We start from the raw sequence: 15,030 nt of genomic DNA, 5'->3' as shown, positions 1-15,030 counted from the left end.
AGTTTGGGAGCATGTGCGTGTGTGTGTGTGTACCTCTGGCTAAGCTCCTCCAGGTATCTGCTGCTGAGGGACATGTTCATCTCCAGTGCTTTAATTCTGTTATTCAATCTCATGAACACCGATTCCTTCTGGTTGGAACCATGCACCTGATTCCCATTGCCATTTCCATTACCATGTCCCATTTCCGCCGATTGCTGCTGCTCTGCGTAAAACTCTCCAGCGGTGCGGTGCGGGAGCAGAATGTCATCCACCGTCTCCTCTTGTTGAGCTAGAGGGGCTTCGGAAAGCTCCGGCTGGGAGGCCACAGCACTGTGGTGAGTTTCTTCAACCCCTGTGGCCCTGCCGTTATCTGAGGCCTCTGGAAGAGGGATGGGAAGTTCGGTAGGAGGCGGGATGTCAGCAGGGCGGGTGTGGGTAAGCAACGGCTGAACTGTCTGCTCTTTGGTGGAGACGGGGAGCTCCAGTTTGAGAGGGTCCGTCTCTGGACTGTTGGGTTCAGTGGTGGTGGAGGAGAGTATAGAGGAGGTGGGAGACAGGACGCTGCTGCAGATGCTCACGGGGGCACGGGTCTCAGGGATGTCCACCGGGTACTGCGGACGCTGGTCCATGGGCTCTCCCACGGGTAGGGACTCAGGTATGTTTTGAGTGGGGGTGTCAGAAAAGCTATGTGGGGGAAGGGTGGAGGTGCGGCTGGGCTCCAAGATGATGGTCTCAGGTGGAAGCTCCTGTTCGCTCACTGCAAATTCCCCACTGGAGGACTGAGGCGAAGCAGCCACTGTTTCAGTGGGGGAAATCCTTTCGGATTGTGCCTGAGAGGGCTGCTCTATTTCTGAAAGTTTCTCAGAGGGCGAAGGGGGCTCTTGGGTTGGGGTGGTGGTAGAGAGGGACTGCTGAGGGGCAGTTTGAGAGTCTGTGTCAGTGTGTGTGTGCTGTGAATTGTGGCGGCGGTCTCTACGCTGACGCTGTAGTGCTAAAGCTGCCGAACAGTAGCAGTAGATGTGTTCGTGCAAAGACGCCAAGCAGGACAAAGTTGAGAGGTGGCCGCAATATGTGGCGCTCTCCCTCTCCCACATCTCCTCTAGACTTTTCTCCTCCTCTTGCTCCTCCTCCAGCAGGGTCACCGTTGGCTGGGTGGCCTCTTCGTCCTCCTCGATGAGGATGACGATACGGCTCTCCTCAGGGGGAGGTTCTGAAGGAGCCTCGGGAACAGGAACCTCTGTGTCTTCCTTCACTAGAGTGGGATCCAACTCAAGAATATCCAGCCTGGAGGTAACAAAGACCCAGAATGTCATAACTTGAATTGCTTGTTTAATTTTATCCAATGTTGAACAATGTTTGTTTCTTAGTTATGAGCACAATCACACAGAATCTGAGAACAGTGAACTTTTTTTTTTCAAGGAATAGTTCGCACAAAGATTCTGTCATTTACTCAGAAAAAAGAATACTGGATTTATAACAACATAACTAACCGTGGAACATAAAAGAAGAAATTATACAACATTGACCAGGAATTGTAATGAACGGGGACAAAAGCTGTAAAGCTTGAAAAAATATGCAAAATCCAGGGTTATTTTTTAACTAAAACTATAAAAAATTCGGTCATTGAAATACAGCTGAAATAAAATACAAATACTTGATGAACTTAAATGTAAATTAAAAATATTGTACTACAATTACAAAAACAGTATAGAATAAAAGCTATATAGAAACATTTAAAAATAAATAAAAACTAATAAAAACACAAAAGCACATAAAATGTAATTGCTAAATTGAAACTTAAAAATATCAAAATAAAAGCCAATTTAAAATATTATTAAATACAACAATAGTTTATTAAAAATACTACAGAAACAATGGCAATAGAACAATGAATATAATATAGGAGATCTATACACCTTGTGCACTCTATTCATATGATACACTGAAATTCGACGACATTCACTGAAAATATGATTACTATAAATAATAACAAAAAACTGATAAGTACTAATAATGTTTACTTAAGTGAGTTGTAAGCCATTGCAACCCGATCTTGAGAAACAGATCAGTCAGATTTGTGAATTAATTTTTAGACTAGATCAATGGAATCACTGAAAAGATTTGACTCAAAATAACCTTTTCTTTTGAGAACCCTTATCAAACATTTCTATTTTTCTCCTGAACATGCCAAGCAGAGCAAGATTTCCAGTAAAAGAAACGGTGTCAAAGGTCGCAAGGGTGAGTAAAAGATGACAAAACTGTCATTTTTCTGTGAACTAAATATTTTGGCCAATTTGATTTTGCTTTCAGCTACCAACAAGCTTGTAGTTTTCTAAACTGCATTTACCACATTTTACCATGTTTAAATGCATTCTGCATAATTCAACAGATTGAGTCTAGGCCTGGTTATAAGGCAGCCACAGTTTATTCGAGTTTTATAAGCTTGTACTGTATTAGAAAAAGGACTCTGTGGTTGACTTGGTATGTGAGCAAACAGTTCAAACCAGTCTGTGCTGGAATAAGCTGACTAGCTTGGGGCTCAGTATTGCGCAAGCATTTGGGGGGTTAAAGTGCTGGAAGATCAGGGGGTGTGTGAGAGAGCGAGTGTGTGTTTGAATGAGACTCACGTAGCGGGCTGTTCAGTGGGGGCGGGATCTGGCGTGAGTGTGGTTTCTGTTGACGGCTGGGTGACGTTTTCTGTCCCAGATGAAACGTTTCCTGAGCGAGATGAGAGAAAGAACAGATTTTGACAGTGAGAAAAGGAAATGGGGAATGTGAACATTGGTTTCCACACTGCTCTACCTCAACACAAAAAGGCCATTGTTCAGAGAAAAGTACCCAAGATTAAACACACAAATACAAATGTGCCCTTAACTAAAAACAGGTGATGATCTTTGAAAGCTTGAAATTATATAATGCTTGGCATGGTTTAAATATATCCAGAACAACAAGGACATCTCTATAAAAAAAATAAAAAAAACACACAGTAGAGACAGATTTGGAATAGCAGTCATCTTCTGAATTCTTGTTACATAATTACACAATCCTTATGAAGAATGAGGAAGAAGTGTAAAAAACGGGAAGTAACTTTCTAACATCCAAGTTTATAAAAAATAAAAAAACTCCTATGCCACACAAAAGGGTGCAGAAACCATCTATCATGGCTGATGAATATTAATTTAGTGATGTTATATTTGCCCAGACGTTATAACTAATTTGCTGAAAGGCAGGTAAGTGGACGCTAATCATATTAGGACTGAAATTGTGTGTGTGTGTGTGTGTGTGTGTGTGTGCACTGCAATGCAGGCCAGCAAAACAAAGCTCCTAAATAATAAGGATCAATGACCAAAAAGTGACTTCTGAATTACAGTGCCCTCCACTAATATTAGCACCCTTGGAAAAATATGAGCAAAGAAAGCTATGAAAATAAATCTGCATTGTTTATCGTTTTGATCTTTCCATCAAAAACATTCATTATGAAATAAATGTTTTTCTCTAGTTAATGTTGGCCACAATTATTGGTACCTAATTATTGCAACATCCTTTTCCCAAGATAACCCTTTTGAAGTTCCAGTCGTGTCTGACAACTGAATATGCTGGAGTTGTGTATTGTTTTTGGATGAGCGAGGAGGATTTTTCTTGAAACCCTCCCAAAACAACTTATAGTGATGTAGGTGCAGTTTGATAAAAAAAAATTAGGCTTTCTGACCCAAAGACTCAACTAATCTCTGCAATTCTCCATCTGTGATCCTTATAGTCTTTGGCCACTCAAACTCTCCTCCTCACCGTGCATTAGGATGCTATAGACATATGTCCTTTTACAGGCCGATTTGTAACATCTTTAGTTTATTGGAAGTTCTTAATCATTGCCCTGATGGTGGAAATAGGGATTTTCAATGCTTTAAATATTATCTTACAGCCACTTTCTATTTTATGAAGCTCAACAATCTTTTGCTGAATATCAGAACTACATCCTTTGCTTTTACGGGAATTAGTTTTTTGTGTTTCCTCATATTTATACACCTGTGGAACAGGAAGTCATGGCTGTAAAATGTCATGCTCGTAGTCACCCTGGTGTGCTAACAAACATAAATATGAATGGAAATATACTTCAGAGATATTTTACTCATAAGAATTTCTAGGGGTACCAATAATTGTGGCCAACATTCATTGGAGAAAAACATTTATTGCATAATGCAAGTTTCCCCAACTTTTAATTGTTTTACTTCAATGAAAGGTTTGAATTTTGCGAATTTTTTTAACAAAAGATCAAAAGGATAAACAATGCAGATTTATTTTCACAGCCATCTTTGCTCACATTTACCACGGGTGTTATTAGTGGAGGGCACTGTATAATGGTTGAGATGCACATGGATGCCAAGATATTCAGGGAAGTTATTCAGAAAAGACTAAGCCTGCCAATATTTGGGGCATTCATTTTATTGGTATAAATTTGATCAGTGTACACATCAATTGTGCGTGCATCTTTTTTGCCATCAACAAATTATATTATGCATTATATCGGCTATCGACCACCCTACTGTCTAGATATTGGTATTGGCTTTTAAAAAACTCCATTGGTCAACCACAATTTAACTGTTCAAAAAATAGAAAATAATCAGCCCATGACATTCTTTCCTTTTACAAACTTAACACAAACTTTTAGCTATCCACTCAACTGCAATCTCTCAAGGGACATTGTAAAAATATCTTGTTAAACAGTCTTTTCTCTTTTAGACGGTTTATGGTCATGATAGAGAGCAGCAAAGTGTTTTTAAACTTCACTTCTGCATTTAGGAAAGCCACATGCGTGTTTGAACAGCATTTTGTAGCAGCTCTCTCTGGGCAGGCACACACACCCTGGGAGAGTTTGATGTTGGCAAGCACAGCTACAGAAGCCATCAAAGACGTGCTTTGACTGCCAGGCCTCACAGTTTCAGCACTGTTGGCATGGTGACAGCCCTCACCAGTCACAAACAGCTGCCAAGCAAAGAGGAGCAAATAGGTGCAGTAATTTCTCAGGACAAACTCCGGACAGGGAGGTTTTAATATCCAAGCGCAAGGCAGAGATCAGGTCCATACCTTCCATTTCAGCTCCGTCCTCCAGCTCTGGTTTCCCTCCTAGCACATTTGCTGCAATGTTGTTTACCATGTTCAGAATGGCATCTAAAAAGAAAAACAAAAACATTTATATGTATGCAACTGGGGTAAATGTCAAACTGTGGCATCACACAAACTGAACTGAAAGCGCTTCGAAGCTTCATGATGCCGTGTTTTGAAATCGTCATCACTATGTAAGTCGTTATTTAGGGTTTTTTTGCCCACAAAAACTATTCTCGCCGATTCATAAAGTTATTTTAGAACCACTGTAGTGAGATGGACTTTGTAACGACGTCTTTAGTGCCTTTTAAGGGTCTTGAGAGTGTAAAGTGCCATTGTGCCAATGGAGGCCTTTCAGAGCCATCAAATTTCAACTAAAATATCCTAATTTCTGTTCCGAAGATGAACGGAGGTCTTACGGGTGTCGAACGACATGAGGGTAAGTAATTAATGACAGAATTTTCATTTTTGGGTGAACTAATCCTTTAAGGAGAAAAAAAAATATTTTTTTTATTGCAATACTACTTCCTTTATTTTACTTAAATGACTTGAAAAACCTTACTTAAACTTAAAACTTTACAAAAAAAAAAAAAAACCCTTCTACACATTCCTAGTGTATTGTATAATATAAATATATATAAAGATTTACACTGGCAGAGCTGTGCAGCAGCATTTAAGTATGAAATTGAATGAATAAATGTAAAAATAAAACACTACATAGACTTCACTATAAAATATACATTGATTATAATTAAAGCTACTGTATTAAAGTTTTTCAGTCAAGAGCAGTGAGTGATTTCTCTTTGTCTTTTGTTGTTTTATTAACCACTAAAGAAATAGTTCACTCAAAAATGAAAATTATGTCAGCGATTACTCAAGAATGCTCAAGTTGTTTTAAACCTGAATAGTTATTTCTTCTGTTGGACATAAAATCTATTTTGAAGAAAGTTGGAAACCAAACAGTTGCTGGTCCACATTGTAGGAAATAATAATATGGATGTCAATGGCTACCATCAACTGTCTGGTATTCAACTGTCTGTGTTCAACAGAAGAAATTAATACAGGTTTGGAACAACATTAGAGTGAGTAAATAATGACAGAATTTTAGAGGTGAACTGTCCCTTTAAGGACAAGCGGCAGCATGTTCACTAGGCTGCTGTCAATTTAAGACATGCACGCATCTAATATACAGACACACGCAATTTTACTTTCACTTTAGACATAACCGACTGTGTTTATGTAAACCTTGTGTGTATTTGACAGTATCAGCGCAGTAAGGCTACTTAGTCCCTTAATCACGTGTATGACAGGCTTTTAGTGCGCACGCTCAGCGCATGTTAAAACAGTGCATGAGCACGCAAATTAAATGCAGTCCTGCTGCTGGCCGTCTTGGTGCCCTAAGTGTAATTACATTATGGTGCCCGCGGTGGCGGCGTGTGTGACTTTGTGGCGCTGTATGTCGCGTTGTTCAGTATATTGGGATTGAGGCAAATGATAGAATGTGTAGAAAAATAATTAATTAAATGCAAAACCGATTGAACCGCGTATTTAACCTTGAATGCCGTACCAAACGGTTCAATATTATATTGAGAATTGTGGCATCCCTAATATAGAATATATATAAGCACTAGGAGAATAAGGAGGAACAGGACATACTTGTGGCAGAGCCTAGCAGATTCTTTGATGTCTTGTCCTCTGATGGCAGGTAGCTGTGTGGGTAATCTGCAAAAAAGAAGTCTGGGATTAAGACAACAGCATTAGCAAATTGACACACAGTACAACTGGGAAAGAGAAAACAAACAAATATAGTCTTCTGTCATACAGTAGTGCATTTTATGTAACAGAATGAAATTATTTACTAATATATTACAGAACAAAAGTTAAGCCATATTCAATAAATGTCAATGTATTGACATTTAAGCATCACGTCGCACTGCTTGTTCTGTACTGTACACAGTCACCCACATCATTTATCAAAATGTGCACTTATGTTTTCTGTGAGCAAGCATTCAGAGAGATGATCTCACCATAGTCTTCATCCAGATATTCGGTTCTCTCTGAGGTGTACTGAGAGTCGGCTATCTCGTCATACTCTTCCACCATACTGGTGCCAAACACCCTGATATACACAAACATACAGATAAGAAACACAAAATACTTCGATGTCTAACAATAAAGAGAATGGTAAAAATAGGATAATGATTAAAAAACAGCATAGGAGGGGAGTCGTAAACACATAATTTTTAAAAATGACAGTGTTCCTGTATTATCTTAAAGAACACAGCCTCGGTACAGATAAGAGAGAGTCAGGCTTCAGAGCAAGAAATATTAACGTGAAGCCCACTGTGATCATCAGCACAACTTATCTCTGCCCTTTGCCCAGGTTAGCGGGGGTCTTTAAAGACATGTTTTATAGCCTGTTCCGTACAGAGGAGGTAATTGCAGTGGAAGAAAAATAAAGACAGATATCCAGTGAAATGACCAGTCTCAGAGAAAATAGGGAAGTAGGAATTTGGAATAAATGTTATGCTGTAGATTTGTACGCACCCACAAGGGTTGCCACATGATGATTTGTATCATGTGGCTTGTAAAATAACGGCATTATCAGAAAGTAGCTTCTTGTGATTCTCAAATTTGGATCAGTTAAGCTCAGAACTCTAACAAAAAGTTCAGTACAAGTACAGAACGAGGTCATTTAGAAAGGATTTGTTCCTCTCTATCTGGCCGTAGAGTTTTGCTTGCCTCTCACAGTATATACAGTCACTTTCAGTGGGAGAGTATGTCTCTCATAGAGTGCAGCCAGACCAGCCCAGCCCCTTTATGGGCCTCCAACCAAGATTAAATCTCCTGCCAATGCAAACGGGCCAGAGAAGAGCCCGAGGCAGAATAGAGATCTACTCAACTCAAGAACTTTGCCTTTTAAAACCTTTATAAAGCAAGGTGTCCTTTCTCAGAGTCAATTAAATTTAAAGGCCAATGCAAGTAAAGGATCGTAAAATCAGAATCGACCTGTTTCTCATTACAACATAATGCAGCTGCACAGTATGCTTTGGTTAAAGAAATGGTTTGACTGTTATCAAGCTACATTCTTACAATTCCAGGAAACATTTTTTGATTAGCCTTTGTATAACCATTTGATGTGCAGGTTTTAGTATTATTCTATCAAGAATAAAATACGTCACATCATTTTTTAAAACTTTCTATTAGGGGTGTGATGATACACTTAACTCCCGAGACGAGATGATACATGATATAGGGTTCACGAGAATGCAACGATATTTTAACACACTATACAAAATTCATGATGAAATGACTGAATATATAGTCTTATATTCGACTGAATGTCACAATGCAAAACAATGCATGAGCCTTTTGAAATGTTTTAACTAACCTAAGGTTGTCACCGGGGATTTATTTGGTAACAGTAATCGTTCGATTATTTTAATCGAGTAATTTATATTTTTAAAGGTAATAAAATAGACCTATAGTGAACAATAATGTGTATTGTGTTGCTGTACGTACTACGTACGTGTATGTATACTGCTGTCTACGCAAAGAATTGCCTTTAAGAACAATAAAGTTAACTCGACTTAACTCAACAATAGCCTTTAAAATTACTTAAAATACATAATCAGGCAATACTAATTGGTTAAAATAAAGTATCAAAAGCAAGTAATCATATGGTTTTATTGAAGAACTCTGTTGAAATACATAATGTAATCAACATAACAAATGCCTGCAGAGGGCACCAACGGTCTGGTGATTGTCGTCGTTACACTTTACAACATGATCCTTATTTAATATTGGCCAAACAACATTTAATTCAAATGTCCATTTATATTTGTATTTGGTCACTTTGCGATAGAGAAGCTTGAACAAGAACATTATTCGGAAATCGTGATGAACATCACACATGCAAAAACATAATTTTTTAAATATATTATAATAGAAAACTGTACTAATGATTTTACTGCACTTTTGATTAAAATAAATGCAGCCCTTGGTGAGCAAAGACTTCAAATGTTTCAAAAACATTTTCAAAAACCACAAACTTTTGAACGGTTGTGTACATATTGCGAAACCTCAACTAAGTGTTAAAGTATCTTTTAAATATCTGTGTAATTATACACACTGTGTCATACATCAGCTAGAGAGCTATATAAATGTTAACAATAGAGGACTTGTGCTAATACACACTTTGGATGCAATGACATCAAGGCTCCATTTACAATGTATGGTTCAAGTGACCCAATTCCGATTTTTCCCTCTCACGTGGCACAGATCGCATGAATTCCGATATCCGATACCGGATTCAGGCCTCACTCATATGTTGTATAAATCCGATATGATTCGGACACGTGCATTTGCGTCTGCCATGTAAGAGGTCAAACAGGATATTCCCCAGTAAATGACATCAACTCAGGTGGACAAAAACTGTGTTCACATGTAACTAATGGCGCGGTGGAAGACGAAGGTACGACACAGTGGAGTAATGCAGAAGTTTCAAGTCTTTTAAGCCTTTGGGGCAAAGACACTGTACATTGTAATCATTTCGTCTGCATCCATTGTGCCCATTGCATATCGCGCCGTTTTACTTCCTTTTCCGGGTCAGAACGTCTTGGACTGTTTCACCAGTGTATAGTGTAAATGCAAATATCGGACAGGGGTCGTTTTAAAAGATGATGTAAGTGGGACGTCATAAAATCAGATATAGTCATCAAATCGGAATTGTGCATCAAGACCTGCAGTGTAAATGCGGCCCAAGTTTACGTGTGCTTAGTCATGTTATTCAGGTTGAAAACAGTACTGGAATTAATTCACATTAATTAAACACACCTGATCAGGCTGAGTGGACAGAAGTGTTCAGAGCCAAAATGGGACAGCAGCTCAACCTACAAAAAATATAAAAAGACATGGTCATGCAAAAAAACAATGTTCAGTTCAACTTCTCACTGAATCTAACACTGTCCAATGTCCCAATAACGTCCAACAAAATATAGTAAGAAATAAGTGCTGGAGAATTTGCAAAGCATGATGTTTCACTAGTAAGTGTGAGAAAAGATCTGTATTTGTAAATTTGTCACTGTCATGCATTACTCCATGTGAGTCCTGACACCCCAAAGCAGCACTGACGGAATCTAAGAGAAAAGAGCGCTAACCTTGATGTATTTGATGAACATCTGATGCAGGAGGAGAAGACAGGAGAGAGCGGAAACAAAGAAAAACAGAGAGGAAGATCAGTATAAAAGACTTGATTCATGCTGTAGCAAGTCAAGCATTTTGAACTGTTCTTGTTTGTTCTGCATTCATGACTTGAGCAGCGGTACCAATGGCAGGAGAGAGAGCTGGCTGAGAGAAAGACTGCAATTAGGACCACAAAGTGGGGAAAAGAGCAGAGGACATCAAGTAAACAAAAACAAAAAGGAAAACATTCAAATAATAAACTACACAGGAGTTAAGCAGAGCATGACAGACCAGGTTTAGGGCAGCTCAATAATTGGCAAAGCATTAGGGGTGGGAATCTTTTGGTACCTTACGATTCGATTCAAATCGATCCTTGAGGTCTCGATTCGATAAAAAATTACTGTTTTGAGTTACTTTTTTCATTTGACTGTGGTAGACAGATTTGTTTTTTCTTCAACTCATAAATCAGATTGAGTGAAAAGAAAAACAGCAAAGCACAGTACTAAGCAAGAGGCATAGTTATGAACCTTGTAGTATACAAATTAGGGATGAATCTGTGGTCCTGGTTTTGTTTTGTTAAATACTTTGTATGCCTATCTATCCATCTATCCATCTATCCACTTTTTATCACACACACACACACACACACACACACACACACACACACACACACACACACACACACACACACACACACACACACACACACACACACACACACACACACACACACACACACACACACACACACACACACACACACACACACACACACACACACACACACACACACACACACACACACACACACACACACACACACACACACACACACACACAAATGGATTGTTTTGCCCAAACTGAATATGCAAATTTCTTTCGCCTTTTAGCAAGAAATATCTTAGCAATATCTTACTACACTGAAATAGACATACCGACCTTAAATGCTAATCTACAAGTCATGAATGCGTGTTCAGCATCGCTTTGATTTGAACAGTACAGTCATGAGACTCTCAGGCCTGAGGGAAGGGCATGGCTTCTCTCAAATGACAAAACTGCCACCCCCTTTCCCTGCCTCTTATTCAATCACCTTAAAAACACACTTTGTTGGTGTAATTACATGTCATTTACATCATCTGTTACAGAACAATCGCGTGTAAAGGTTTTAAAATCTTTTAAAGATGTCCATGGTTCAAATGTTACTGTATATAGACATGTTTTTTGCATTAAACAAATAGTTTAATAATTTTCATCTTAAATGTGTCAATTAAAGAAAAATAGTATTACTAAAATTATATATTTCTCATCCTTCCCATTCAGTGTTTGGAACTGACTAAAAGCAGATGTGCCACCAACTTAACTACATTTATCAGGAATATGACGATGGCTCAGAAACTGTCACTGTAATGTGTGAAGAGCCTTGCAGCAAAATGAGAAGAAGAAATAGGGAAACACACCCCCCTAGAATTTCCACTTTCAAGGAAATTTCACAATCAAGTAGCTTTGGGAAGATTGCACAGAGAGCACATAGCAACTGCCACCCATTTTACCTTGACATATTTGGCATAGAGTTGCTCATCCAGAGGGAAGCTCTGTACTGTGCGTTCATCACGGGCGTGAAAGGTGCCCAGCTTGATCCACTTATTGGTTGGATACCTGAAGTCAAGAAAAGTTGAAACGTTGATGTTTATGTAACACAGTCTCCCAACCAGGGACAATGTGATCAAATTTAAGCAACAAGCAATTTGTCTGTGCACACTGAATGTGAAAATGCGATGTAACAATCACAACCAACCAGGCAGGGTTTTGAACAAATTACATTTCACTTTAAATCGATGAAATGTGCGGCAGATTTCCAGGACAAAAAAACTCACATTCACATTAGAGAGATCAGTCCAGGCCTGGTTAGGAGTTTGAATACTACGCATGTCTGTGTGAGTGATGTTACCTGTCACTTATGGACACAAGGAAATCTTTCGGCGTAGACGAGAACAGCTCAAAGTTTGCAATGTCCAGCTGCTTCACCTGGATTGGCTCACAGAGCTCAATAACAAACCTGCATTGGGAGATTATAAGAGGAAACAAAGGGGGAAATCTGAGTGCACAAAAATATATATCAACTTGTATATGTAACAATTTGTATATTTTATTTGTATTTTATATTTAATGTACATTTTAAGTTCAATGTCTGATCACCATTTCTTTTAAATCGCCTCTTTTGCTGAAACCAGTTCATTTGAGATGTTCTTACAATGTAACAAATCAATTTCTAGTACTAATATTGCAAGTAATTAAGGCTGCATGATAATAGTTTAACTGATAAAAATCACATTTATTTTTCTCAAAGATTAAAACTGCAATTATTAAAGATCGGGTAAGCAATATTTGAAAAACGCTGTTTGAAAGTTGTTCGTACTGACAACCAGACAACAAACGTGTAGCAAATCAGCAAATGGGGTGCGTATGAGGGTGGAGGAGAGAGAACAAGCAAGAAGGAGATTTGAAGAAAGACTGTTGAAAGAGAGATGCCCGAGATACATTACAAAAGAGAAAAACTCATAAGAGAACCACTGGAAAATGAAGGGAAAGAGCTTTAGGACCGTGTTAATATAAGAAAAGCTTTCCAGCGCTGGAGAGAGATAAGGGGGAAGGCTTGAAAACAAGATGTGGAGGCTGCCTTGATTCCGCTCCATACGCGAGTAACACTGGTTTTGAGTGTCATTGTTTGTCTGGAGCTGCTGTGCTGTTGGTAACTAACAACAAACTATTGTTTGCATTTACTCGTGTACTGTATGGAAATGTTTTGTTCATCATCTTCACTTTATCTCTCGTGAATCATTATTTTGTTGCGCCTCTGCTACGATAAATAGACATCCACTCTTGCAGTGCGTGTGTAACGGAGGCCAGCTAGTGAGAGTTGTGCAGGCTGATGACTGCTAGAGAATGCAGTGTTTACGGTTTAGCGTCCTTGTTAGTGCACTCGCCTCGCATGCCAGCGATGACTGCTAAAGAATGCAGAGTTTACAGTTTAGCTTCTATGTTAGTGATCGCATGCCAGCGATTGGGGTTAGAGACCGACTCAGAGCAGGGCTATTAGGTCTGGAGAGTGCGCTTTGGAGGCGAAGCAATGAGGGAGGGGTGTGTTGGTTTGGGTTGATTTCAAATATCAACAGTGTTCAGCAACGACTGAGAAATATCACTTACCACACCTTTAAATTACGAGGAGGAACACAGACTGGCTGTATTAATTTATCTCAATGGAGATTTCTACAGATGCTCAACTCAAAATATGCAAGTTCGTCTCCGTTTTAAGATAATTTGTTTAGATAATTAGATTTTTTTGCAGTGCAGAGAGAGTTGCCAGGTCGGGAAGGGATTTAAACTCTTGCCATCTGGCAACCCCAAGCATAAAAGCTTGTGGAGGCTTGATACCAATACAAGATACCGGAAATGTTAAAATAGGATAAATAACCACCAATATATTATGCTTAATCAAGAAACATAAATCATAAGCAAATTAAAATTTGATTAATCATACAGCCCACATGTAATTAATTTAATTAATATTATTCTAAAAATGGCGAAATAATGATAAAATCATTAGTAAAATGACATTTAAAACAGATGGAGACTAGCGCCTCTCACCACGGGACAGGGCAACATACGAATAGCATTTTATGTCAACTACCATTTACACAAAAAAAAAGACACTGTGAAATACATTTCTTCATTGCCTCTGAACAGCTGCTGCAGTCTGTCTCTCCATTTATCTGCAGTGACTCACCAGATCTTGGTACTGCAGGGGTTCAGCATGTACAGATCCATGTTTTCCATCAGGATAGCAGATGTGCTCTAAAAAGCGCAATACACAAAGACATACATATGTTAGACAATTGCTAATCTAGAGCGGATCAATAACAATCCCAGATGAAGGAACAATGACAAGAAATTAAAAGATTGTCCTATTTAAATCCACCCATCTGTCTATCTATCCCATATGCCGTTTTGCTGTCTCTTGTGCTGTACCTTGGCCTCGTTGTTGGCCGAGAGGATTTTGGCCCCACATTCGAATGAAGCATAGTTATTCTTGAAATTCTTTTGAACCTTTTTGACTGGATGAGGGCTTCCATTTGATGAAGTGTGCAGAGACTGACCTGAAACCAACAAAACAGGTTACATTATAGGTCATCTGTCAAATGCTTTATACCATGGATCAGGTTGGTTTAGTATGAAAGTTTGAGTGTGTTATACAAAGTGTAGGTGGGTATGTTCACCTGTCAATTGCTGTCTGAAAACAAAAGAACGACTTATCTTGATGTATGCATAGCATGTATGTATTCACTATCTTTAACAGATAACCAATCTGAATGGAAAAATGGTTCGATTTTAACTACCAATAACTGGTGTCATGTTAAAGGTGACGACCTTTAGGAAAAGAAGCTATTCATTAACATTGTGCTGATTACAGCTTGCAAAAACAACCTGAAAAAGCGACCTAAACGAGTCTTTGTAGATGTGGACCCCACTGACTGAAAGCAGAGACAATAATTTAGTTTGCTGAAATTGATTTAACAAATTTGTTTTTGAGAACATACTAGGTCAAGCAGCCCAGGATATAGATAGCACCAATCCAGACCCACTGTATTAAGGAAAATGATTGAATTTCAGTTGTGTAATTTATGCCGGCCACATAAGCCACACTTGAACTCAACTTCTATGGACTTGGAGTGAGTTCTCTTTGAGAGCTCTCTAGTATTATTGGGTGCA

General features: G+C 38.8%; 1 protein-coding gene across 5 annotated transcripts in view; it reads right to left on the bottom strand.

Annotated features, from left to right (window-relative positions):
* The window catches only part of suco (SUN domain containing ossification factor), a 76,618-nt gene that overhangs the window by 9,543 nt on the left and 52,045 nt on the right, over nucleotides 1–15,030 (bottom strand). For 4 of the 5 annotated variants that reach the window (XM_079832013.1, XM_079832014.1, XM_079832016.1 and 1 more), the window contains 11 exons: nucleotides 14,290–14,417; nucleotides 14,048–14,115; nucleotides 12,212–12,319; nucleotides 11,814–11,919; nucleotides 10,239–10,259; nucleotides 9,916–9,971; nucleotides 7,107–7,198; nucleotides 6,736–6,801; nucleotides 5,062–5,145; nucleotides 2,607–2,697; nucleotides 34–1,263 (listed from right to left, as the gene is read on the bottom strand). In XM_079832013.1, coding sequence (XP_079688139.1) covers nucleotides 34–1,263; nucleotides 2,607–2,697; nucleotides 5,062–5,145; nucleotides 6,736–6,801; nucleotides 7,107–7,198; nucleotides 9,916–9,971; nucleotides 10,239–10,259; nucleotides 11,814–11,919; nucleotides 12,212–12,319; nucleotides 14,048–14,115; nucleotides 14,290–14,417 — 2,050 coding nt within the window. The remainder of the gene's footprint in view (nucleotides 1–33; nucleotides 1,264–2,606; nucleotides 2,698–5,061; nucleotides 5,146–6,735; nucleotides 6,802–7,106; nucleotides 7,199–9,915; nucleotides 9,972–10,238; nucleotides 10,260–11,813; nucleotides 11,920–12,211; nucleotides 12,320–14,047; nucleotides 14,116–14,289; nucleotides 14,418–15,030) is intronic. The other variant, XM_079832015.1, reaches the window with a different exon arrangement.

The sequence above is a fragment of the Gobio gobio genome (genome assembly GCF_949357685.1).
Source record: "Gobio gobio genome assembly, chromosome: 12".
NCBI classification, from domain to species: domain Eukaryota; kingdom Metazoa; phylum Chordata; class Actinopteri; order Cypriniformes; family Gobionidae; genus Gobio; species Gobio gobio.
This window is presented reverse-complemented; position numbering and strand designations above follow the sequence as displayed.